The 27,286-nt window shown below is 42.7% G+C and overlaps 2 protein-coding genes across 4 annotated transcripts in view; one reads left to right on the forward strand and one right to left on the reverse strand.

Moving 5' to 3' along the window:
* GATM (glycine amidinotransferase) overlaps positions 1 to 4,893 on the reverse strand; it is a 48,704-nt gene extending 43,811 nt beyond the window's left edge. Inside the window, exon 1 of the mRNA XM_058427546.1 lies at positions 4,870 to 4,893. Coding sequence (XP_058283529.1) covers positions 4,870 to 4,878 — 9 coding nt within the window. The 5' untranslated portion in view covers positions 4,879 to 4,893. The remainder of the gene's footprint in view (positions 1 to 4,869) is intronic.
* Positions 4,894 to 5,265: 372 nt separating this feature from the next.
* On the forward strand, positions 5,266 to 24,966 carry AFG2B (AFG2 AAA ATPase homolog B). 3 transcript variants are annotated; one of them, XM_032176138.2, is made up of 8 exons: positions 5,266 to 6,447; positions 8,257 to 8,442; positions 14,690 to 14,848; positions 18,161 to 18,370; positions 19,173 to 19,365; positions 20,856 to 20,986; positions 22,140 to 22,265; positions 24,603 to 24,966. In XM_032176138.2, the coding sequence occupies exons 1-8, from the start codon at positions 5,359 to 5,361 to the stop codon at positions 24,768 to 24,770; spliced, it is 2,262 nt and encodes a 753-aa protein (XP_032032029.2). In that variant the 5' UTR covers positions 5,266 to 5,358; the 3' UTR covers positions 24,771 to 24,966. The 3 variants fall into 3 exon arrangements, with proteins under 3 accessions (XP_032032029.2, XP_058283525.1, XP_058283524.1); XM_058427541.1 differs by lacking the exon at positions 18,161 to 18,370 and having other exon boundaries at positions 5,291 to 6,447; positions 24,603 to 24,961; XM_058427542.1 differs by lacking the exons at positions 22,140 to 22,265; positions 24,603 to 24,966 and having other exon boundaries at positions 19,173 to 19,395; positions 20,856 to 20,987.
* Positions 24,967 to 27,286: the final 2,320 nt, after the last annotated feature.

A 27,286-nucleotide genomic window follows, 5' to 3' on the forward strand; every position in this document is an offset into this window, starting at 1 on the left:
TCCCAAAGTGCTGGGATTATAGGCGTGAGCCACCGCACCCAGCCCCACTGGCCCAGTTTTACAGTTGAGGAACCTAAGACTTTTCCAAAGCAACGAAGTAAGTGGCAGAGCAGCCTGATTTCTGAGCCTGTAATTTCATTCTCTACCACAAAGTCTCAACTAAAATGTAAAATAATTTCTTCAAGAAAATGAAAAATGATAAGCTCTCACTCCAGTGTCTAGTGATGTGGAATGTGATATTAACTTTTTTGCTCAGAAAGCATAATATTTGATTTGTATGTAAAAGAGAATTACAGATGTTTGCTTAAAGCTCAACACCATAAAACTGGAAGGACTCTGGGCTTTGGTTTCATTGCAACCAGCAGCAGCCTCCTGACTGGGAAAAGCACTTCCTCCTCCCTGGGCTCCTCCACACCACATCTCTCCTCCTTCCCTATCGATCTCTCCTCAATCCCCATCATAGACGGATCCTCTTTCTCTGCCTGCCTCTTATAGTCTTCATTTCAGTCTTCATTTCACTCTAGAAGCCCTCCGTAGGCTATCTCGTCCATGCCCCTGGTTTTACCACTCTTTAACCTATTTCCAGGTGTAGCATCTAGATGGCTCTCTGGGCTCTCCAGCGAACAATTCCAAAGCCTAACTTATTTTCTCTTTATCCACTCCTCCCCACATTCCAGTTTTTTCTCCTGCATCTTTTTTTAATTTTTAAATTTTATTTTTTTTTTATTTTTTGAGATGGAGTCTCACTCTGTTGCCCAGGCTGGAGTGCAATGGTGTGATCTCTCTCCTGCAACCTCCACCTCCTGGGTTCAAGCGATTCTCCTGCCTCAGCCTCCCGAGTAGCTGGGATTACAGGCACGCACCACCAGGCCCGGTTAATTTTTGTAGTTTTAGTAGAGACGGGATTTCACCATGTTGGTCAGGCTGGTCTTGAACTCCTGACCTCGTGATCCACCCATCTCAGCCTCCCAAAGTGCTGGGATTATAGGCGTGAGCCACTGCGCCCGGCTCTCCTGCATTTCTATGTTGGCACCACCAGCCACCCAACCCTGCAGGTGAGAAATCTGGGAGTCATTGTGAACATCCCCAGCTGCATCCAGTGAGTCTTCATTTAATGAGGTTCTGCCATTTATTTCTCCCCAATTTCTTGCAAACGCATCCTTTCTTTTTTCCCCTCCACCACGGCTTTGGTTAGTCATGGCCCTCATCATTGACCCCTGCACCATGGCAGCAACTGGTCTCTGGCCTGCAACCAAAGTTCCTTTCAGCACACATTGTCTGCATCTGCCTCCAGTTGCTGTTGCCAACTCCCCATTGAGTAGACCAAGCTTGTCCAACCTGATTCCTTCAGGCTGCATGCGGCCCAGGACAGCTTCGAATGTGACCCAGCACAAATTTGTAAACTTTCTTAAAACATTGAGTTTTTTTTTTTTTTTTTTTTTTTGCGATTTTGTTAGTGTATTTTATGTGTGGCCCAAGAATATTCTTCTTCCAATGTGGCCCAGGGAAGCCAAAAGATTGGACACCCCTGGCAGTAGACTATTACCTCCTCCCTCAACGTAAAATCCTTTTCTGGTTCCTTTGTGCCTGCAAGATAATAGCACAAATGTCCTACACATTCCACCTACTTCTTTTTCTCCAATTATCTCTCTTAATATTAAAAATTCTCTGTATTGGTCAGGTAGGATGGCTTATGCCTGTAATCCCAGCAATTTCAGAGGCGAAGGCAGGAGGATTGCTTGATGCGAGGAGTTTGAGGCCAGCCTGGCCAACATGCCGAAACTCAGTCTCTAGCCTGTAGTCCCAGCTACTTAGGAGGCTGAGGTGGGAGGATCACTTGAGCTGGGGAGGTCGAGGCTGCAGTGAGCTGTAATTGCACCACTGCACTCCAGCCTGGGCAACGAAAGTGAGACCCTGTCTCAAAAAAAAAAAAAATCCCTGTATTAATCTACTCCAAGTTTCCAAGAGACATCATGCTACTTTAGGTGGCTCTGTCTTGGTAAAAATGTGCCTCTACTTCAATTGCCTTGCTGACTTGTTTTTTTTTTTTTTTTTTTTTTGGGTCAGTCTGTTGCCAGGTGAGTGCAGTCGGGCAGTCTCGGTCATGCAAGTCCGCCTCCGGTTCATCTCCGAGTAGCTGGGACTACAGGCGCCCGCCACCACGCCCGGCTAATTTTTTGTATTTTTAGTAGAGACGGGGTTTCACCGTGGTCTCGATCTCCCGACCTCGTGATCCGCCCGCCTCGGCCTCCCAAAGTGCTGGGATTACAAGCGTGAGCCACCGCGCCCGGCCCATCTGTTGAAATTTTAACCCTTGAGATGATGGTAGTAGGAGTCAGGGCCTTTTGGGAGGTGATTAGGTCATGAGAGTGGAGCCCTCATGAGTGGGATTAGTGTGCTTATAAAAGAAACATAAGGGAGCTAGCTAGTCCCTTCCACCATGTGCAGGTACAATGAGCTGTCTCTAGACAGGGGGACCTTACTAGTCATGGAATCTGCCAGTGCCTTGTCTTTGACTTCCCAGCCTCCAGAACTGTAACAAATAAATTGCTGTCATTTATAAGCTACCTAGTTCGTAGTATTTTGTTACAGCAGCCTGAACAGACTAAGCCAGTTAATATATAGAGACAACAGATGGCTTCATATACCTAGGTGTGAATCCTGGGAAAATCGAGTGGAAACCACAGTTGAGAACACCAATGTCCTAACAATCCTGTAGCCTTCAGGCTTGGTTCTGGACTCCCTCTAGTGGTTCAATTCTAGTGCTTTAATTGATGTACTTCAATACATAGAATTAATAAAGTTCTGGTCAGATTAAAAACAACTAAGCAAAAGAGCCATACAACTCCCATTAGAATGGTTTACCATAAGGAGGCCAGGTGCAGTGGCTCATGCCTGTAATCTCAGCACTTTGGGAGGCTGAGGCAGGTGGATCACTTGAGGCCTGGAGTTCGAGACCAGCCTGGGCAACAGGGTAAAACCCCATCTCTACTAAAAATCCAAAAGTTAGCCAGGCGTGGTGGTAGGCACCTGTAATCCCAGCTACTTGGGAGCCTGAGACAGGAGAAATGCTTGAACCTGGGAAGCAGATGTTGCAGTGAGCTGATATCCTGCCATTTGCACTCAAGACTGGGTGACAGAGCAAGACTGTCTAAAAAATAAATAAAATTTTAAAAATAAAAAGAATGGTTTATCACAAGGAGATTATGTCATTGAATGGCATGATAAATATGGATGTTCAGATGGCTGAAATCATAGTGTTGCAAATGGTTCGACCTAAAGGGACAGAATGGATTTTACTGGATGATTGGGAAAGACATTTATAGTTTTGCTCAGAGTGAGTGGATAAGAGCTGAAGGCCCAGTAACAGAATTCCTTGTTGTTTTTGTTTGCAACCTATGGTAAAGACTGGATCTTTTAGGGAAAGAGTTAAGTGAAAGAATATTTCCTGTGCATATGGATTCTATAAGGTCAGAGGGTTCTTGTTTGACTTTGTATAAAATCAACCTCTTAGACCAACCAAAAGCAACATGTAGTTTCCTTCTCATCATATTCCTAATAGCATAGTTTGTGCCTCTGTTTTAAACCAATTCAGAAAACTCTGAGGCCGATTTAACTTTATTGGCTCCCTATGTTGGCTTTGGTTATTCCACTCCATTAAACCTTTACTTCTTGGCCATTTCTGCACTGTAAATATAAGTAAACCTACTAACTCTTTTACATGAGATCCCTTTACATATTTAAGACAGTTATCATGTCCTCAGTAAGTCTTCTTTCCCTCTCCCAGATCCTCAAATCTTCTTGGAACTGAATAGAAGGAACTCGATGAGGTACAGGCTTCTGATAAAATAACTTGATAGGCATGTAATTCACACCTTTAGGGGTCGGTAAAAACGATGGCTTTTTTTTAATTTCAGAAAGTGCAAAGCTGTTATTGAAAAGTCCCAAAACCAAAAAGAACTGAAGCCAATGGGATTAAGAGAAAAAAAGAAAACAGGAAGTAACTGGTGACTTACCCATTTCAAGACCTCCTCCTGCTATTTTCTGATCCCTAAATTGTTCCAGAATCGATTTAAGCAGAAAAGTACAGCTGACACCAGATAAGTTACTGTCAAGTCAAGAAGTCTGTCATGTCTGCCATGAAGTTTGGATAGAATGAGATCAGGAACTGGCATGGGTCTTAAGATCCCAGATCTGACAGTACTTCCCATTGATAAGATATTACTACACAGTCTGTAATTGATTATTTGCGTAGATAGAAAAAAAACTTCCCAGCAACTTAAGCACTCTAAAATATCAGTTTTGTCAACACAAATTTGGGTTGCAGTGAAAGTGGGGAAAATAGAGGTAGGAAGATGTAAGTCAAATAAAAACAAGGTATATCTTGTCTTTGAATATCTGTAGTTCTTTTTTAACGGCAATTAAGAGGGATAGAAAATGTATTCCAGCTGATAAAAAGGAATTCCCTGTGCGAAAGGGAGAGGAAAGGCAGAAAGCAGCCGGAAAAAAAATAGCAGGCAGTTGTCTTAATAATGTAGATAGGTATCGCCTCTAATACAGGACTTAGTACTGCTGTGCCCCAATTAAACAGTAGGCATTGATCACATGAACTTTAGTGATTAACTTGTTGCCAAAGAATATTCAAAAGAATATCAGAAATCAGAACAGATGTACTATTGGTGTGCCACAAATCCATCAGGTAGCCTAGTTTTCCTTCTTTCCTCTCTACAAGGGATTTTAAGTGCCACAGTGTGCTTCCCTCCCACTATGCTGGTGCTTTCCCATAGGAAGGGTTGTGCCTGGACCTCCCAGATTGGAACCCCGATTATCGAAGGTCCCAAGGCTGTATTCTCAGCTACGCCAAGTCACCTGAGACATTTGCACCAGAGCACCCAAAATTCTGTGCCCATGGGGATAGTTGGAGTTTCTTCACAAAATAGCAGTCTCTAGGTTGCTATTCCAACAGCGGCAGTACTGATGCTCCAGTTCGAACGCCAGGAAAACAGAATGTGACGCCAGTGACTTCCAAGATATATATAACCAACAAAGTACATGCTTAATGACCTAGTGAAGTGAGCTTAAGCTGCCTCCCAGACACCTGTAACGAAGACCATCTCGGCAAAGCGCCGGGGTGGGCAACTCGATTTCACGAAAGCGGACACCAACGCTGTACCCAGGGGCCCGAGCGTCGTCTAACGTTTCCATTGGCCCTTTCGGCCTTCACTCAGCTGCTAGCAACGCAGTCTTCCCTAGCGCATGCGCGCTATCTGCTTCCGGCCTGCGAGCTCGGTGTTCCGCTCTTTGTGGGCCGGGTGGATTTCCCACCCTGGTTTCCTCTGCCTGGTTCATCTGTGTGCAATGGCTCCAGACTCGGATCCCTTCCGTGAAGGGCCGCTCTTAAAGCTGCTACCCTTAGACGCTAGAGACCGGGGCACCCAGCGCTGCCGCCTGGGCCCGGCCGCCCTCCAGGCCCTGGGCGCGCGCTTGGGCTCGGCAGTGAAGATCTCGCTACCCGACGGCGGCTCCTGCCTCTGCACTGCCTGGCCGCGGCGGGACGGAGCGGACGGCTTTGTGCAGCTGGACCCGCTGTGCGCGAGCCCCGGGGCGGCGGTCGGGGCGTCGAGATCCAGGAGGAGTCTCAGCTTGAATCGCCTCCTCCTAGTGCCCTGTCCGCCCCTGCGGCGCGTCGCCGTGTGGCCGGTGTTGCGAGAGCGGGCAGGCGCGCCCAGTGCCCGGAATACAGCCGCGGTGCTGGAGGCGGCGCAGGAGCTGCTGAGAAACCGACCGATCTCCCTGGGCCACGTGGTGGTCGCTCCGCCGGGCGCTCCTGGCCCAGTGGCTGCCTTGCACATCGTCGGCGGGACGCCCAGTCCCGATCCCGCTGGGCTGGTCACCCGTCGTACCCGCGTCAGCCTTGGCGGGGAGCCTCCGTCAGAAGCCCAGCCGCAGCCCGAGGTGCCCCTGGGAGGTCTTTCGGAGGCGGCCGACTCGCTGCGGGAGCTCCTCCGCCTCCCGCTCCGCTACCCCCGCGCCCTGGCCGCGCTGGGCTTAGCGGTGCCTCGCGGGGTGCTCCTGGCGGGGCCCCCCGGAGTGGGCAAGACCCAGCTGGTGCGGGCCGTGGCGCGCGAGGCGGGCGCGGAGCTGCTGGCAGTCAGCGCGCCCGCGCTGCAGGGTTCCCGGCCTGGGGAGACCGAGGGGAACGTGCGGCGGGTCTTCCAGCGCGCCCGGGAGCTGGCCAGCCGCGGACCCAGCCTCCTCTTCCTGGACGAGGTGGACGCCTTGTGTCCCCGGCGGGGCGGTCGAGCACCCGAGAGCCGCGTAGTGGCCCAGGTGTTGACGCTGCTGGACGGCGCCAGTGGGGACCGCGAGGTCGTGGTTGTGGGAGCCACTAACCGGCCGGACGCTCTAGACCCAGCGCTGCGTAGACCCGGGAGATTTGACCGAGAGGTGAATGGGCTTGGCGGGTTGGCCCACTGTCGGTGGAACCTCGGCCTCTTCTGGCGCCAGCTGGCTGCCCCAGAGGCGTTTGCCTCTTAGGTTTGAGCATCGGTGAGGTTAGAGTGAGGCTCTTTGCAATGCAGAGAACACGTTCTCTGCCCATATATGATCTGTGAGTCAGGACCTGTATTTCCCCAGAGTCAAATTGTCAGGACCTGTGAGTCAGGATCTGAGAGTCAGGACCTGTATTTCCCCAGAGTCTAATTGTTGGGGGAAGCGAGGTGTCCATTACAGATTAATTTTCTTGTGCAGGTCCTATAATCAGTAATGTTAATTCTTAAGAGAATTTTGGTCACCTACAACCGTGTTAAACTCATTTTTTGGAATGAGAATTTAAAGAAGAAGGATAGCCTCAAGAAGTAAGTGTGTTGAAATGAAAAGGGAGAAGGCGGGGAAGAACTAAATGGAAGCAGGCATGAACTCTTCTGGATTTATTCATTCCTTGTCATAACACCAACATCCTATCCCACAATTGAGGAGGTACCCACAACTGCTCCCTGAGTTGTCAGGGAGGTTGAATATTCAGAGCTGTCCTATTTTATAAGCTTTGGTCCTAAATTGACTTGAATTCTAAAGAATAGTTTGAAATTTAGTGACTGATATTTCTATTTTGTGATAGGATTCAAAAGAGAAATGATAATTACACACTTTTAGCTTAGTTAGTTCAGGATTTGAGTGGATTTCTTCCTTGCACTATCTAGTACCTGTGTCCTTAAGGGCAGGGACCTAGCTACCTATACCTGGCTTCTGGAACTTTGTGTGTTCTTAAAAATAACAAAAACTTGTTAAATGACATAGAATTTTCGTTGTGCAACTTTCTAGCCAGTGTTACTCCTCTGGAATATTAGGATTTTCATATATTCGGAATCTAAAGTATACATAAAGTGCACGATACTAATTCCAAAATGGTTCACTAAATTGTCGTACATGTTTGTCAGGATAAAAAACATACTATTATTTTGGCCCGGCGTGGTGGCTCACGCCTGCAATCTCAGCACTTTGGGAGGCTGAGGTGGGTGGATCACCTGAGGTCAGGAGTTCGACACCAGCCTGGCCAAGAGGGTGAAACCCCGTCTCTACTAAAAATACAAAAATAAGCCGGGCATGGTGGCACATGCCTGTAGTTCCAGCTACTCTGGAGGCTGAAGCACCAGAATCACTTGAACCAGGAGGTGGAGGTTGCAGTGAGTTGAGATGGTGCCCGCTGCACTCCAGACTGGGCAACAGAGTGAAACTGTCTCAAAAAAAAAAAAACCAAACAAACAAAAAAAATATATATACACACACACACGCGCGCACACGTATATAAAAATTTTTTTGGAAGTAATTCTTTTTTAATTGATCTATTTTTATTAATACATAATTGTGCATGTTTTGGGGTACATGTGATATTTTGGTACATGCATACAATTTGTAATTATCAAATCAGGGTGTTTAGGATATCCATCACCTCAAACATTTATCATTTCTTATCTGAGTGTTGGGAGTATTTCAAATTCTCTCTAGTAGCTATTTTGAAATATACAAGAAATTATTGTTAACTATAGTCACCCTACTACGCTATCAAACATTACACGTATTCCTTCTGCCTAACTGTATGTTTGTACCCATGAGCCAACCTCTCTTTATCCCCTCACCCCCAACCCTTCCCAGTGTCTGGTTGCTATCATTCTGCTGTCTACCTCCGTCCATGAGATCAACTTCAAAAATAATATATTTTAAACTATAAACTTCTTTTTTTTTTTGCTTTGCATATAGGTGGTCATTGGGACTCCCACACTTAAACAAAGAAAGGAAATTCTGCAAGTGATTACCTCAAAGATGCCCATCTCCAGTCATGTTGATTTGGGCCTTCTTGCAGAAATGACAGTTGGCTATGTTGGTGCCGACCTGACAGCACTCTGTAGGGAGGCTGCCATACATGCCCTCCTTCATAGCGAGAAGGTAAGAAGTGTTAATTTATGAATGTCTATGTTAATCTATTATTGTAACAGATTAATTTGGGGGTTAAAAAAAGTGGTGAGTACATTTCCTTAGAACATCTGATAGCTTCCACAGCTGTTGCTTATACATTTTACATCTCAACTCTATATAAATAGTATATGATTGAGGGTGGGGATAAAGGGCTGAGTCCTCTGGGTCTACTGAGTGAATTTGTTCCCTACTCTTATAGTAACTCCCTAGTGTTGAAGCCCAGAGCAGCCAAGAAATAGTGTGGCCCCAGAAGAATCAAAGAGTTTTTTTAATTGGAATTTTTTTATTTTGAGGCAATTTCAGACTTAGAAGTTACAAAAATAGTACAAAGAGTTTCCATATACCCTTCTCCCAGATTCTCCAAATGTAACATTTGCCACGTTTGCTCTATCATTCTCTCTTCATGTGTATTTCCTTATATATATACAGATATGTAATGAAATATTTGAGCATATACTACATCCATGGTGCCCCTTTACCCTCGAAAACTAAGTGTATATTTCTGAAAAACAAGGCCTTTAACCACAGTACAATGATCAAGCTGAGAAAATTAACACAGAGACAATACTTGTACTTAACCTAAATAGACCTTAATCTAGAATCATACTTCAGGCTTTCTTCTATGAAACCATAACTTTTTAAGAGTCAGTTATTCTGTAGAATATTCCTCAGTTTGGGTTTGACTAATGTTTCTTCATGATTCAATTCAGGTTTTGCATTCTGGGCAGGAATATAATAGAAATGATCCTGTGTCTTTCTCATTACATCTGTTAGGCAGCACATGATATGTTTCTGTTCTATCACTGGTGAAGTTAACTTTGATTTCTTGGTTAAGGTGGTGTCTGTGAGATTTCTCCATTGTCAAGATACCGTTTTTCCCTTTGTTATTAATAAGTATGTAGTGGGAGAAGTAAGCTTTTCTAACCTAGGAGAAGATTGGGCACTTGGAATTGTACTTAAATTTGTCCTTGACCTGCAGGTCTGTAATTCATGACTATTTCCTAACAATATTTAAGATATTAGATTAAATATAATACTTTTCAACATTGTTGGTTGGAAAATCCAGTATTTTGTATATAATAAATAGTCCTGAATCCTTAAACCCATTCAGGAAAAAACTGATTTCAGCAGGCTAAGGATTCTGAAACAGATTTTTCAATCTCATTTGTAACATCAAAATTGTCTTTTCATCTTAAACTGCAAAAGAATGATTTATTATCCTAAATTTTGAAAAACCTTTTTACCTGAATAATTTATACCTTGCCTCACTTCCTTTCCTTTATTTCTACAGTTACACCGAAGGTGGCGAGGAGTTATGTGATCTTCTAGTGATCTTTTAAGTCTTCATCTTGTAGGTTTAGACCAAAACTACTTGAAGTTTTAAAGTTGTGTGTGTAAAGGTGTGAGAATACATGTCTTTTGAGGGAGACAGTAAGTAAGGAGGAGATAGGAAGGGAGATTTACATTTAGGATTTCCTCTGCTTTGAAGTTCCAGGTTTGACCATAAGCACCTCTGACTTAGGTGGACCAGTCAGCTGCTGTCCTCCCAGGGTGGAGCCCACTGCTACTTCAGGAGGGGCCTGCTCAGGTGTAGTTACCACAGGTGATGGCTGAATTCAGAAACAACCCAGGGGAAGTGGAAGGAAGAAAGGCAAAAAGCATGAAGGGACAGAGACAACTGGGAAGGTACTGGCTCCATCTTTTATTCTTTCCCCCACCAGCTGAGGGGCTGCTGCTACCTCTACCTGTGCCAGGGCAGATAAGGGATACCTTACACTTTGTTAAACTTTTTGTGAAGTATTCCTATTAAAGGATTAGAACTGTAGTTTAACACTCAGACATACACAGAGGGGAAAGAACGTATAAGCCCAAAGAATCAAGTAAAATAATGTGTACACACATGATCTTGAACTATAAATGAGATTTTCAAATATTAGTTGGTGTTACCTGAAGATTAGTTAATATTTGGACATCAGACACCTAACATATCAGCCAGTTAAAAAGGCTATTTGTTTTAAATATATAATAGGGTTATTCATGAGAAATGAAGATAGAAAATTATAAAGAACTGCCTACCTGAAATCTCACTTTCCAGAGATGACAATTGTTAACACTTTTGGGAGAATACTTTACAGAATAGCTCTATACATACAGATTCACTTAACATCAGTTTACAAATAAGAGAAGACAGTTTGTTTTTGAAAACGGGAATTTGTGGACAACTAGATGTTTAGAATTGGATATAAGAGGGCAAATACTTCAATAAATACAGTACAGATAGTTTTAATAAAATTTTCAGGACTTTTTAACAAAAAAAAAAGTGTTCCACTGGAATGATCAAGGAGAACGTAGAGTCTCCGAAATATAACCTGAGAGTGAAGATGACTTTTCTAGGCATAACATAAACCTTAATAGCCAAAAAAGAGATTATTTGCTGATTTGACCATTTGGGGGTGGCAAAACAATACTATAAATTAGTCGGACTAGGAAAAATATTTTAGTCCAATTTCCTTGATAGGGAAAGCACTTTTACAGATCAGTAAGAAAAGACCAACAGTCCAAGAGAAAATGGGTAATGGGGTATGAACAGGTAGTTGACAAAGGAATGACAATAAACATGAAAGATCTTCAACCTTGATTTCTTCTAAAATTATTGTCTTTATTTTGAAATAATTTAAAACTTATAGGAAAGTTGCAAGATAGTTACAAAGAACTTCCACTAAACCCTTTATCCAAATTCACCAATTTTTAACATTTTGCCAAATAAGCTTTATCATTCTCTTTTGCTCTCCTTGCTCCCTCTCTTCTCTTTCTCTGTCTCTCTCTCATCTCCATATATATGTATTTATATGCACATAGTGAGAGGTGACAGTTTGCTGGCAGTCCTCACAGCCCTGGCTCGCTCTCGGTGCCTCCTTTGCCTGGGCTCCCACTTTGGCGGCACTTGAGGAGCCCTTCAGCCCACTGCTGCACTGTGGGAGCCCCTTTCTGGGCTGGCCAAGGCGGAAGCCGGGTCCCTCAGCTTGCAGGGAGTGTGGAGGGAGAGGCGCTAGCGGGAACCAGGGCTGCGCGCGGTGCTTGCGGGCCGGCTGGAGTTCCGGGTGGGCATGGGCTTGGCGGCCCCTCACTCAGAGCAGCTGGCCGGCCCTGCCGGTCCCGGGCAGTGAGGGGCTTAGCACCCAGGCCAGCGGCTGCAGAGGGTGTGCTGGGTCCCCCAGCAGTGCCGACCCACCAGCGCTGCGCTCGATTTCTCACCGGACCTTGGCTGCATTCCCGCGGGGCAGGGCTCGGGACCTGCAGCCCGCCATGCCTGAGCCTCCCACCCCCTCCACGGGCTCCTGTGCCGCCCGAGCCTCCACGACGAGCGCTGCCCCCTGCTCCACGGCACCCAGTCCCATCGACCACCCAAGGGCTGAGGAGTGCGAGTGCACGGCGCAGGACTGGCAGGCAGCTCCACCTGCAGCCCCGGTGCAGGATCCACTGGGTGAAGCCAGCTGGGCTCCCGAGTCTGGTGGAGACGTGGAGAACCTTTATGTCTAGCTCAGGGATTGTAAACACGCCAATCAGCACCCTGTGTCTAGCTCAGGGTCTGTGAATGCACCAATCGACACTCTGTATCTAGCTGCTCTGGTGGGGCCTTGGAGAACCTTTATGTCTAGCTCAAGGATTGTAAATACACCAATCGGCACTCTGTATCTAGCTCAAGGTTTGCAAACACACCAGTCAGCACCCTGTGTCTAGCTCGAGGTTTGTGAATGCACCAATCGACACTGTGTCTGGCTGCTCTGGTGGGGCACTGGAGAACTTTTATGTCTAGCTCAGGGATGGTAAAGGCACCAATCAGTGCCCTGTCAGAACAGACCACTTGGCTCTACCAATCAGCAGAACGTGGGTGGGGCCAGATAAGAGAATAAAAGCGGGCCGCCGAGCCAGCAGCGGCAACCGGATCCAGTCCTCTTCCACACTGTGGAGGCTTTGTTCTTTTGCTCTTTGCAATAAATCTTGCTACTGCTCACTCTTTGGGTCCACACTGCTTTTATGAGCTGTAACACTCACCGCGAAGGTCTGCAGCTTCACTTCTGAGCCAGCGAGACCATGAACTCACCAGAAGGAAGAAACGCCAAACACATCCGAACATCAGAAGGAGCAAACTCCAGACGCGCCATCTTAAGAGCTGTAACACTCACCGCGAGGGTCCGCCGCTTCATTCTTGAAGTCAGTGAGACCAAGCACCCACCAATTTCGGACACAATAGTATTTATTTATTTTGGACTATTTGAGAGAATTGGTTGCATATATCATGACACTTTATCCCTTAACATTTTAATGTCTATTTCCTAAGAACAGCAATGTTCCCGTATGTCACCACAGTATGGTCATGTATAGTGTTGTGTCCTTAGAGCCTCAGATGTAGAGCTAGCACAGAATGTACATTGGTTCCTCGTTGGTGATGCTAACTTTTATCAACTAGTTCAGGCAGTGCGCAATTTCTCCACCGTGGAACTAGTATTTTTCCCTTTGCCACTAATGAGAAATCTGTGGGGAGACACTTTGAGATATCCTGCTCCTCATCAAACTTTCAGGCTGGGCACAGTGGCTTACACCTGTAGTCCCAGCTGCTCAGGAGGCTGAGATAGGATGATCACTTGAGCCCAGGTGTTTGAGGCTCAATGAGCTGTTGCCTCAATACCACTGCACTCCAGCCTGGGCAGCAGAGCAAGACCCTGTCTCGTAACTGAATAAACTTTTACTCCCTTCAACGTAGCATCCAATTCTTGCTCATAACAGCCTTTACTATCATGATTGCAAGACAGGCAATATTTTTAATTCCAATATTCCCTCTACCTCATTTTGAATTGAAGAAATTTAGTTAACACAGTAATGAATGAGTACCGGTTCTTCCTGTCATATTGGCAGACATTTAAGAGTTTGGTAATGGGCCAGGCATGGTGGCTCACACCTATAATCCCAGCACTTTGGGAGGCCGAGATGGGTGGGTCACTTGAGGTCAGGAGTTCAAGACCAGCCTGGCCAGCATGGGGAAACCCCATCTCTGCTAAAAATACAAAAATTAGCCAGGTGTGGTGGCGCATGCCTGTAAATCCCAGCTACTCGGTAGGCTGAGGCACGAGAATCACTTGAACCTAGGAGATGGAGGCTGCAGGGAGCCAAGATCACAGCACTGCACTCCAACTGGGTGACAGAGCGAGACTCTGCCAAAAAAAAAAAAAAAAAAAAAAAGAGTTTGGTAATGTCCAGTATTGGAGAGGTGTGGAGAGAACACAGCTTCATATTATCGGAGGAGAATAAATTGATGCAGCTTCCTTAGAGGACGATTTGGTAATAGCTGTCAAAATTGTATATGTGTGTACTTGTAAACTCAGTAATTCTACTTTGAGGAAATTATTACATAAAATACTTGAACATGAGTTTGAACATGGTGGCTCATGCCTGTAATCCCAGCACTTTGGGAGGCTGAGGTGGGAGGATCGCTCAAGCCCATGAGTTCCAGACCAGCCTGGGCAACATAGGGAGACCCCATTTCTACAAAAAAAAATATATTTTTTTTTAATTAGCCAGGCTGGTGGCACACACCTGTAGTTATAGCTACTCTGGAGGGTGAGGTGCAAGGATTACTTGAGCCTGGGAGACTGCAGTGAGCTATGATAACATCACTGCATTCCAGCCTGGGTAAGAGTGAGACCCTGTCTCAAAATAAACAAATACTTGAACATGAGCACAAAGACTTTTTCAGTTGCAGCTTTGTTTTTAATATCTAAAGACTGGGGATGACCTAATGTTTGTCAGAAAGGTGTAGTTGGGGTAAATTCAGTAGTGTATTATGGAATTGTCCAAAAGAATGACATAGAACTATATTAGTTGACATGAAAAGATCTCTAAGATAGGTGAAAGAAGAAAAGTACAGGCTGATATAGTATGGTTCCATTTGTGTATCTGTTTAAAAGGATATATGTATGCTTACTATCATAACATACTGGAAAAATACACAAACTCTTGACATCTTTCGGGGAAGAATTACTGGCGGGAATTGGCAGGGAGACGTTTAATTCTTTGTACTATGTATATAAATTGTTTTTATAATGATAACAAAATAACTACAAATCCAAAAGAAGATTTTAAAAAAACAAATTGTGCTATAAAAAAAGACCAACCTAATTTTTGGTTTGATTTTGCTTTTTTGGGTGTATTTCTTCAGAACCAGGACAATCCTGTGATTGATGAAACAGACTTCCTTGAAGCTTTTAAAAATATTCAGCCCTCATCGTTTCGAAGCGTCATTGGATTGATGGATATCAAGCCTGTTGAGTGGGAGCAGATTGGTGGCCTTGAAGATGTAAAACTGAAGTTAAAACAGGTAAGACAGATAATCTACTTAATCCAGTAGGATATTACAGATTTAGCATTCCGTGCATTTATGATGACAACATACTGCGCTGAAACTGCTCTTGCTCCTATCACTAATGTGATCCTAACATCTAAATCCAATGATTGCTTTTCAGTCCTTATTTAATTGGACTTCTATGGATGTTTAAACTGGTTTTTATAATTTCCCACCTCGACCCTTTGTTTTTGCTTTAAAAGAGTTCATAACCTAAGGTTGGGTGTGGTGGCTTATATCTGTAATCCCAGCACTTTGGGAGGCCAAGGGAGGAGCATTGCTTGATTTCAGGAGTTTAAAACCAGCCTGGGCAACACAGCAAGCCCTTGTCTCTATTTAAAAAAAAAAAAAGTTTATAACCTAAGGCTGGGTGCAGTGGCTCATACCTATAATCTCAGCATTTTGGGAGGTTGAGGTGGGTGGATCACCTGAGGTCAGGAGTTCAAGACCAGCCTGGCCAACATGGTGAAACCCCGTCTCTACTAAAAATACACAAATTAGCTGGGCATGCTGGCAGGTGCCCATAATCCCAGCTACTCGGAAGGCTGAGGCAGGAGAATCACTTGAACCCGGGAGGCAGAGGTTGCAGTGAGCGAAGATCCCACCACTGTACTTCAGCCTGGGCGACAGAGAAAGACCATGTCTGGGGGGAAAAAAGTGTATAACCTGTAGTCTTAGCACTTTAGAAGGCCAAGACAGGAGGATCTCTTGAGGCCAAGAGTTCAAGACCAGACTGGGCAACAAAGTAAGACTCCCCATCTCTATAAAAAAAAATTTTTTTGAGACATGTTTGCTCTGTCACCCAGGTCAGAGTATTGTGTCACAAACACAGCTCACTGCACCCTTGAACTCCTGGGCTCAAGCAGTCTTTCTGCCTCAGTGCCCCCCCAAGTAGCTGGGACTACAGATGCATACCACCACGCCTGGCTAATTTTTAAAATTTTGTAGAGATAGAGTCCCACTGTGCTACTCAAGCTGGCCTTGAACTCCTGGGCTTAAACAGTCCTCCAACTCGGCCTCCTAAAATGGTGGGATTATAGTTATGAGCCACCATGCCTGGCCTACACAAAATTTTTTTAAATTAGCCAGGTGTGGTAGCACGTGCTTATGGTCCTAGCTACTCAGGAGGATCACTTGAGGCTTGACCCCAGGAGATTGAGGCCGCAGTGAGCTATGATTGCACCACTGCACTGCAGCTTGGGCAACAGAGCGAGATCCTGTGTCTTTAAAAAAAATTAAAAAACAATTTTGACTGGGCATGGTGGCTTACACCTGTAATGCACTTTGGGAGGCAGGCAGATCACCTGAGGTCAGGAATTAGAAACCAGCCTGGCTAACATGGAGAAACCCTGTTTCTACTAAAAATGCAAAAAATTAGCCAGGCGTGGTGGCGCGTGCCTGTAATCCCAGCTACTCAGGAGGCTGAGGCAGGAGAATCGCTTGAACCCGGGAGGCGGAGGTTGCAGTGAGCCAAGACCACGCCATTGTACTCCAGCTTGGGCAACAAAAGTGAAACTCCATCTCAAAAAAAACAAAAACAATTTATAGGCTGGGCGTGGTGGCTCACACCCGTAATCCCAGCACTTTGGGAGGCCGAGGCAGGAGGATCATGAGGTCAGGAGTTCAAGACCAGCCTGGCCAACATGGTGAAACCCTGTCTCTACTAAAAATACAAAAATCAGCCAGGCATGGTGGTGTAAACCTGTAATCCCAGCTACTCGGGAGGCTGAGGCAGGAGAATCGCTTCAACCTAAGAGGCTGAGGTTGCAGTGAGCTGAGATTGCACCACTGCACTCCAGCCTGGGACAGAGTGAGACTCCATCTCAAAAAAAAAAACAAACAAAACAAAACATTTACTATGTGGCTCTCTCTACGAAAAATCTTCATACATCTTGTGAAGATTAAATGAGACAGTGCATAAAAAATATTGGCACATATTATAAATGCTCTTATCCATGGACTCAAAAATTCTAGGGTTCACTGGAGATAGATCTCCTGGCTAAGATGAATAAATTATAATTACTACTTACGTATCAGTCTGTTATGTGTGTGGTTAGAGAAATCTAGTTCATTAGGGCAGGATCACATGTAGGCGAATTGGCAAAATCAATTTCTGAAACTGTAACGCAGGTGAGAGGATCTGAAGAGTTGCGTCCCACAGCCTCCACTGTGAAATCCACTATCAGGTAGTCATGTTGTTCATTTCAATTTTGTGCTTATACCAGTCCCTGTACTGCGTCCATTTAACATCTTTTAGATCAGAGATCCAGGCAAACTAAGGCCTTCCACCTTTATTTGGTACAGCCCAAACTAAGAATAGTTTTTACATTTGTAAATGCTTGAAAAAAAATCAAAATATTTTTTGACATGTGAAAATTATATAATTTCAGTGTCCATAATTTTATCAGAATATAATTACTAATTTACATACGGTCTACAGCTGCTTTGGTGCTACAATGGCAGAGGTGAGTGGTTATGACAGAGACTGTGGATCACAAAGCTTAAAACATTTACTATGAGCCGGGCGCGGTGGCTCAAGCCTGTAATCCCAGCACTTTGGGAGGCCGAGGCGGGCAGATCACGAGGTCAGGAGATCGAGACCATCCTGGGTAACACGATGAAACCCCGTCTCTACTAAAAATACAAAAAATTAGCCGGGCGTGTTGGCGGGCGCCTGTAGTCCCAGCTACGCGGGAGGCTGAGGCAGGAGAATGGCGTGAACCCGGGAGGCGGAGCTTGCAGTGAGCCGAGATTGTGCCACTGCACTCCAGCCTGGGGAACAGAGAAAGACTCCGTCTCAAAAAAAAAAAAAAAAAAAAGTAAAGGATGGACAGTAGCATAGAGAGTGAGTAAAAGGAGGGGGTTCCGCTTTAACCAAGTGGTTAGGAAAGACCTCTCCAAGGAATTGACACCTGCGCTGAGACCTGAGTGGTGAGGGATAGCCACACGAAGATCTCGGGGAACACTCAGGCAGAGAGAAAAGCAAGGAAAGGCTCTGAGATGGGAACAAACTAAGTGTTTAGGAGACAGATTATATAAGGCCTTGTCAGCTGTGGTGACTAAGGAGTTTGGATTTGGATTTTATTCTAATAGTAAATCATTGAAGGATTTTAAACAGGAGGTGATGTCACCTGACTCAAATTATAAGATTTCTGCAGTGTGGAGAATGGACTGTTTCCAGCTCATAACAGGAGCCTGAGAATTGTTAAATGAAGAAATGAATTTACTGGATGATTTGACATTTTATTGTCATACTAAAGCAACTCTTCTCTTTTTGTGTACTTTCAGAGCATTGAATGGCCTCTGAAATTCCCATGGGAATTTGTTAGAATGGGCCTGACACAACCAAAGGGAGTTCTCCTCTATGGGCCCCCTGGATGTGCTAAAACCACTCTGGTGAGGGCCCTGGCCACAAGCTGTCACTGCTCTTTCATTTCAGTGAGTGGAGCTGATCTGTTTTCACCGTTTGTTGGAGATTCAGAAAAAGTCTTGTCTCAGGTTTGTTTATTTCCCCATACGTTTAAATTTACTTTTGAATTTTTATTTCATTTCTTATGGACAAACCTTTTTAAAAATATTACTAGTGTTTTTTCCAGTTAAAAAATGTATACGTTTATTGAAAAATTTAGAAAATATAGGAAAGTGTAAATTATGAAATCCTTCATAATCCTCCTACCTACTGTTACCAATTTTGGTGAATTTCCTTTGTCTTTTTTTCTGTTTTAAATAAAATCAAGGGTAGGTTTTATATATCTATAGCTTTATCCTGCTTTTTTAAACTTAGTATTACTACTTTTGAAATTTATAGTATTCTTTGAAAATATGGTTTTTAACTCTTACATAATACTCCACTGTTTCTTGTTTTATTTACTCATTCCCCAATTCCTAGACATTCAGAATCTTTTTTATATCTATTTTAAAAATTATAAATAGTGGCCAGGCATGGTGGCTTATACATGTAATCCCAGCACTTTGGGAGGCCAAGGTGGGTGAATAACTTTAGGCCAGAAGTTCAAGACCAGCCTGGCCAACATGGCAAAACTCCATCTCTACTAAAAATACAAAAAAATTAAGTGGACATGGTGGCACACCCTATAATCTCAGCTACTCGGGAGACTGAGGCACAAGAATTGCTTGAGCATGGGAGGCAGAGGTTGCAATGAGGTGAAATCGCATCACTACACTCCAAACTGAGCAACAGAGCAAGACTGTCTCAAAAAAAAAAAAAAAATTATAAATAGTAATGTCACATGACTAATGTATAACATAAAGCTTTTTAGTATTTTTTTCCTAACAAAAGATATTTCGACAAGCAAGAGCAAGCACTCCAGCAATTGTGTTTTTGGATGAAATTGATTCAATCTTGGGAGCTCGCTCAGCCAGCAAGACAGGATGTGATGTTCAAGAACGAGTTCTTTCTGTTCTCCTGAATGAATTAGATGGTGTTGGACTTAAGACAATAGAGAGAAGAGGAAGTAAATCAAGTCAACAGGGTAAATACAAGGAGCTGAAAAAATGAAGAGGTATTTATTAGCCAGAATGCACCTAAAATCCAGGCCAACATTAAATATAATGCATATATGCTATAGCTTTGCCTATGCTGAAATCATCTCATAGAAGGATTTATATAATTTCAGTTTGACTTTGTTAGGACTTTTAGAGCTAATAAAAATTGTGATTTGGCTAGGAAAGGTGAGGTACATTTTATAATAAATTATCTTAAATATAAGAATGTGAATTTTATTTTTCCCAAGAATGAGAAATATAATTTTACTTATTGCTAATAGAGAAGGCAGTTTATTCTTGTTTGCATGTCCTAAAAACCAGTATTCATTTCTTTCTAAAAATGTTTATGTAGGCTGGGCACAGTGGCACACGTCTGTAATCCCAGCACTTTGGGAGGCCAAGGCAGAAGGGTTGCTTGAGGCCAGGAGTTTGAGACTAGCCTGGCCAACATAGCAAGGCCCCATATTGAATGAGTGAATGAATGAATGAAAAACAAAGGAGATTATTATTTCCAATAGTCTTGGTAATGGAACATTTCCAGTTTTCTTGAGGAATGAGTTTCTTTGGTTTTAATGAATTAAAATGGCCTTTGGAAGTCCCCTCCCTCTTTCTGAGTCTCTTCTCCAGATAGAGTTTGGTATCCTTAAATTGTCCCTGATACTTTTTCTTTTCTTTTATTCCTCTCTTGTTCTCATTCTTTTCCTATTTTAAAAATCGTCGTATGGAATTGTTGCATACACTCCTTAGGAATATGTCACACTAGAATTAGGAGGTATCCACGAGGTTATCTAATCAAATCATTTCAAAATGCAGATTCCTTCTATAGCATCTGATAGGTATTCACCCAGCATCTGCTAAAATACTTGCAAATATAGGGAACTTCGTACTTTGAGGGATTATGTCACTGGAGAGCTGCCTGATTATTCAACAAATGATTTTGAATGCTTAGTATATGTAAAGCCTTTCTCTGTCTGCTTTTAGACATTTCTTTATCCAGGATTTGCATACCTGCAACTTAGATTGTCATTTAAAAGAAAAATAAAAGGTCGAGTAAATCTCCCTCTTTAGGGATATGAGAGTCAAGGCTTTCTGGAGCCACGTATCTCCGCCTGTTGGTCATATGTATCTGTCTTTTCAAGTAGCCCGTTTAAGGGGTAAGCCTTCATTGGAGGCCCAGGTGCACTCAAGTCACCAGATGAGTGTTCTCCCCTTTGGGATAAGGCTTTTCATAGGTTCTCATATGGAGAATGTCTCTTAACTACTCCCTTAGCCATGCACCCAAAGTAGCTCTTCGATTAATGATTTGTTTCTGGGATATCTTGATATCAAGAAGCTGGTCTGGAAAGTAGATGTAAGCATTCTGGTCCCAAGAAAAGGATATCCCTATTTGAATTTAAATAGACCTTCTGATTTATAATTTTTAGAAAACTTATTAACAACTGATTGACATTACTTTGTGTTGTGTGTTTGCCCTCAGAGTTTCAAGAAGTTTTTAACCAAAGTGTCATGATCGTTGCAGCAACAAATAGACCTGATGTGTTAGACACTGCTTTGTTACGACCTGGAAGATTAGATAAGATCATCTATATCCCACCTCCAGATCACAAGGTAGTCATTTACACATTTACTCCGTGTGAGCTCAGCAGAACCGAACTCCAGCTTGGATATAGGTGTCCATGGTGTTCTACTTACCCTGGGTTCCACCTTCTTCCTTGCCTGGTGGCCTTTCATCACATCATAATTTTGATCTGCCTTTTGTTGGATACTCTGATCCTGTTCACAGAGAGACATAAGCCTAAATATACGGTGGTTATTTTTTGTGTTGTGGCAGACTCTAAGTACTGAGTCTACTCAGCATTATTTTGCAACTAGAGTGGAGGAATCCTAAAACTGTTAAAAGGGCTTTGAAGATTGAGTCAGCATCCTTATAGTACAGTGCAGAAATCTGAGATTACAGAGATTATGCAGTGTATCGTGGTCAACCAGTAAATTTGTTGTCCTTATAGTACAGTGCAGAAATCTGAGATTACAGAGATTATGCAATGTATCATGGTCAACCAGTACATTTTTTGTTATTAACATCCAGAGCCACTGACAGGGAAGGTGAAAGGCACAGAGTGAATTTTTTTGTTCCTTGGGCTTTTATCAAGTTTTCAAGGGATAGAAAAATAAAATTTAATATCTATTATACCTTTAAGTTGTATCTGATAATTCATGTATTTGCTTCTTAAGCCATGTCTAATAGTATTATTTGTACCCAAAAGAGAGATTCAGCCGGGCGTGGTGGCTCACATCTGTAATCCCAGCACTTTTTGGGAGGCCAAGGCGGGTAGATCACCAGAGGTCAGGAGTTTGAGACTAGCCTGGCCAACATGGTGAATCCCCATCTCTACTAAAAATACAAAAATTAGCTGGGTGTGGTGGTAGGCACCTGTAATCCCAGCTACTCGGGAGGCTGAGACAGGAGAATCACTTGAACCCGGGAGGCAGAGGTTGTAGTGAGCCAAGATCGTGCCACTGTACTCCAGCCTGGGTGACAGAGCGAGACTCCATCTCAAAAAAAAAAAAGATTCATAAGCTTTTTATGATGTCATTATTTTTACCATTGTCATATGAGCCATTGATGACTTAGTCTTTCTAACGCCTATATATATTTTCTCGGTAATGTGAAAGAAAACGCAAGCTAAAAATATTTTAATAAATCATTGTGTCAAACATAAATGTTATAAGACTTAAAATACTGTTTTTTATTTTGTTCCAGGGCAGGCTTTCTACTTTAAAAGTCTGTACAAAAACCATGCCAATAGGGCCTGATGTCTCGTTAGAAAACCTAGCAGCAGAAACCTGCTTTTTTTCTGGAGCTGATCTTAGAAACCTCTGCACAGAAGTAAGTCAATTAGTGAAGAAATTTGTAGCTCAAAACATTTCTTCATCTTTTCAAATCTTCATTCACTCAGCAGTATTTACGAAAAGCCTGTGTGGTACTATGCGATGTGAAACAGACAGATGTGGCCCCATCCCTCACACAGCTTACTGTAAGTGTGGGGTGGTGAGGAGGGTGGTGCAGACAGGCAAATCTTAATACTGAGTTGGCAATTGAAAACATGTAGTGAGTTGGGGAAGTAGAGGGTACTGTGGGAGCACCTAGGAAAGACACCAGCCCAGATTTGGCACATCAGAGAAGGCTTTCTGAGAAAGGAGATGTATAAACTGAAATTGGAAGGACAAGTCGGGAGTTAGCCAGCTAAGAAGGGAAGGGGGAATGTTTGAGGTGGAGAGAATAAAATGTGCAAAGGATTGAAGATAAGAGATGGTGTGACATTATTGAATCTTAGAGTGGAGAATGGCAAGAAATAAAGCGAAAGAACTGGGCTGGGCATGGTGGCTCACGCCTGAGATCCCAGCACTTTGGGAGGCCAAGGCGAGAGGATTGCTTGAGCCCAGGAGTTTAAGATCAGCCTGGGTAATACAGTGAGATCCCATCTCTAGAAAAAAAAAAAATTAAAAAATTAGTCAAATGTGGTGTTACACACCTGTAGTCCCAGCTACTTGGGAGGGGGAGATGGGAGGATTGCTTGAGCCTGGGAAGCGAAGGTTGCAGTAAGATGAGATCGTGCCAGTGAACTCCAGCCTGGGTGACAGAGTGAGACTCTGTCTCTTAGGAAAAAAAAAAGCTGAAGGAGTAGACAATGGCCAGGACACATGGGTCCTTGTAAACCACTCTAAGATAACCTTTTTCGTAAACTTTTACTAAATATAACATTCAGAAAAATGTACGGATCATAAGGGTACAGTTCATTGAATTAAAGTGATCACATTTTTATAATCACTACTTATGTCAAGAAATAGAACATTATCAACACCCCAGAATCTTCCTTTGGGCCCTTTCCCAACCTCTGTCACCTACCTTCTTCCAAAAGAGAACTATTGGCTGGGCTTAGTGACTCATACCTGTAATCCCAGCACTTTGTTGGGGCCAAGGCAGGAGGATCATCTGAGCCCAGGAATTGAGACCAGCATGGGCAACATGGGGAGAACCTGTCTCTACAAAAACTTTTAAAAAATTGTCCCGGCTACTCAGGAGGCTGAGGTGGGAGGATCACTTGAGCCTGGAGGTCAAGGCTGTAGTGAGCCATGATTGTGTCACTGTACTTCTGCCTGGGTGACAGAGCAAGACTCCGTCCCCCCTAAAACAAAACAAAACAAAACGAAAGGGAACCACTCTCCTGACTAACAACAGTGGGGATTAGTTTTGTCTGCTTTTGAACTTTATTTGAATGGAAGCATGTGGCATATGTTATTATCTGTCTGGTTCTTTAACCCAAAAAGAAACTCATCCATAGTTTTGTGTGTAGCATAGTTTATAATATTCTAGTATATGAATATTCTACATTTGTTTATCCATTCTTTTATTTTGGAATATCTGGGTTTCTACTTTTACTATTATGAGTTATGCTGCTGTGAACAGCCTTGTACATGTCTCTTAGTTCCCGTGTCTATGTATGTCTATTTGTAAACATAGTTAGCTACAAGGAGAATTGCTGGGTCATAGGTTATGTGTTTGATCTATTCCTTTATAATCAGCGCTGGCTGAAGACTCTTCCCTACTTTACGATCAGGAAGATATTCTGTCATCTTTAAAAATACATGTGGGTTCATAAAATATATATTAATCTACAATTTGCGTTTTCTTTCTTCCCATTTAAGGCTTTCTTTTTTCCCATTAATGTAAAAGAGGTTATGGTCTACAAAGTAGATTTTTAATCACCTTATTGAACTTTTTAGCATAATGTTTTTAGTGACATGAAAATTAGAAGAAGTGAGGCTGAGATTTTCCATTCAGAGTTTAAAGTATTACCATATATTGTTAAAAAAGAGAAAAGAGGCCAGGCGCTGTGGCTCATGCCTGTAATCCCAGCACTTTGGGAGGCTGAAGCAGGTGGATCACGAGGTCAGGAGTTCAAGACCAGCCTGGCCAACATGGTGAAACCCCGTCTGTACTAAAAATACTAAAATTCGTTGGGCGTGGTGGCAGACGCCTGTAATCTCAGCTACTTGGGAGGCTGAGGCAGGAGAATCGCTTGAAACCGGAAGGCGGAGGTTGCAGTGGGTCCAGATCGTGCCACTGCACTCCAGCCTGGGCAATAATAGCAAAACTCCATCTCAAAACAAAAAAAGCAAAAAAAAAAAAAAAATTTGTTTTCTATTGCTTGTCTCTTAATAGGCTGCTTTGCTGGCTCTACAAGAAAATGGACTAGACGCAACTACAGTGAAACAAGAGCACTTTCTAAAATCACTTAAGACTGTAAAACCGTCGTTAAGTCGCAAGGACTTGGCTTTATATGAAAACTTATTTAAGAAAGAAGGATTTTCTAACTCGGAAGGTATTTAAAAATCACCTTAAACTCTTGTTCAGTTGTTCACATTAATTGAAATGTGAACTTGCCTGTCGTTTGCAACTTCACACTTTTAGAATTTGTATTTATATTTCCTGTAAGTAAATGAAAAAAAAAAAAAACTTGTGCCTAATAAGCTAAGGCTCATTTATTTTTAAAAGGCATATTAAATAAAATACTTTAATTTAGGAAGAAAGTGTATGTGTGTTGATTTTGTTGTAAGGGGTGGTTTGTTTTGGGTGATTGCTTTTTTATTAAACCCTGAAATTTCATACTTACAGAAAAGTTGCAAAAATAGTACAAAGAATTTTTATGTGCTCAAACTCAGATTCACTATCTTTAACATTTTGCCACATTTGCTTTCTCTGTCTTCCCCACCCCTTGTACATATACACATACACACATTTTTTTTTTGAGTGGTTTGAGAATAGATTATATACATAATGTCCCTTTCCCCCCTTAATACTTGAGTGTGTATTTGTTACAAATAAGGTTATTATATGACCAAATTCAGGAAATTTAATACTGACACAATATTTTAATCTATCATCCAGTGAACTTCATGTATTGTCACAATAATGTCCTATGTCGTAATTTTCCCCATTACAGGATCCAGTCTATGATGACACATTTCATTTAGTCACCATGTCTCTTTAGCCTCTTAACTTGAAACACTTTCTCAATCTTTCTTGACCCTGACATTTTTGAAGAGTATAGACCAATTATTTTATTGAGCCATTCATTCCTGGACTTGTAGTTGATGTTTTGTCGTGGTAGATTCAGGTTATGTATTACCAATGGAGCACTACATAGGGGTATTGTATTCTCAAGAGTATCACAGCTGAAGGCACATGACATCTGTACATTCTTGATGATGTTAATTTTGATCATTTGTTTGCAGTATTGTCTGGTTTCTCCACTATATTGCTATTTTTCCTTTTGTAGTTGTAAGTAGTTAAAAGTTTTTAAAGAGACAGGTTACATGTACATTTTTATTTTCATTTATTACAAAATAATTTAGAATACTAGAAAATACAGAAACATAAAAAAATCCTTTAGTGTTTAACCTTCCAGTCCTTCATGCATGTATAGATAATTTTTAAAACTAGAAGGAATGATACTGCATAACTCTTGTTGTTCTCACCTAACAATATCTGGTAGACATCTCACTAGGCCATTCTCCACTCACAAGGTGCTAAGCTGGGTGCTGGAATGTCCAGTGAACAAGGCAGGCATCAGACAAATTGTCAGTGAATTAATTACAATGGTAAGAAGTGCTTCAAAAGAAGTAGAGGGTACGATGAGAGACTACTACATGAAATGTATGAAGTCATAAAATGTTAAGCAGTTATTGGAGAGTTTCCTATTTCTGAGTGCAGTCAGCACTACTGGGAATAATTAAAGAAAAAACCTGATTTATAGGTATAAAATAATTCGATTAAAATTATTCTAACACACTGACCTTTGCTTTTGAGTAATATGAAAATACCTAGAAAACTTACTGGAATTCTTACATTTTCTTTGTTGGTTATTGATCTTATTGAACAAGGCAGCCATCCTGCACCTGACAAACCCTGGCCTGAACCCCTTAATCAGACATCTAGCTGTGGGCCCCTGTTCTTTTCCAGAAAGTTTCTAGTAGGCTGGTAATTTAGCAACCATGCTTGTTCAAGGCTGAGGTGATTTGAAGATGTCTTTTTTAATTGTAATTAAAGTCAGCCATCCTCATCTGTGGGTTCCACATGGGCAGATTCAGCCAACTGTGTGGGTTGAAAATACTTGAAAAAACAAACAAAAACAATACAACAATAAAAAATAGGCCAGGCATGGTGATTCACACCTATAATCCCAGCACTTTGGAAGGCCAAGGCGGGCAGATCACCTGAGGTCAGGAGTTCAAGACCAACCTCGTCACCATGGTGAAAACCCATCTCTACTAAAAATACAAGAAATTAGCTGGGGCATGGTGGTGTGGGTCTGTAATCCCAGCTACTCTGGGGCTCAGGTGGGAGAATTGCTTGAACCCAGGAGGCAGAGGTTGCAGTGAGCCAAAATCACACCACTGCACTCTAGCCTGGGCGATCAAGCAAGACTGTTTCAAATAAATAAATACAAATTTAAAAAAATCACAAATAAAATACAATAGTGTAACAATTACTTGCATAGCATTTATATTATATTAGGTATTATAAGTAATTTAGAGATGTTTTTTAAAGTATAACCAGGAGGACATGTGTAGGCAACCTGCATATACTATACCATTTTATATCAGGGACTTGAGTATTCGTGGATTTTGGTGTCTGAGAGGGGTCCTGGAACCGATTCCCTGCAGATATAGAGGGATGACTCTGTAACTTCTCAACAGAACATTGGAAGCTTCCTGAGCATAAAGACTATGTGTCTCTTCTCACTGAAATGCTCAACAGATGACAAAATGAGATCAAGAATTTCATTGATCCTGTTCGAATCTGATTTAAGAATGGCTCTGGGCAACTTCCAAAAGCTGTATTCT

This window comes from Hylobates moloch, unplaced genomic scaffold (assembly GCF_009828535.3).
Source record: "Hylobates moloch isolate HMO894 unplaced genomic scaffold, HMol_V3 SCAFFOLD_14, whole genome shotgun sequence".
NCBI lineage: Eukaryota > Metazoa > Chordata > Mammalia > Primates > Hylobatidae > Hylobates > Hylobates moloch.

Coding starts and splice junctions, on each gene's coding strand:
- AFG2B (XM_032176138.2), top strand. CDS start 5,359: ATGGCTCCAGACTCGGATCCCTTCCGTGAAGGGCCGCTCTTAAAGCTG. Junction 8,443..14,689: donor CCCTCCTTCATAGCGAGAAG/GTAAGAAGTGTT, acceptor GTATTTCTTCAG/AACCAGGACAATCCTGTGAT. Junction 18,371..19,172: donor CAGAAAAAGTCTTGTCTCAG/GTTTGTTTATTT, acceptor TCCTAACAAAAG/ATATTTCGACAAGCAAGAGC.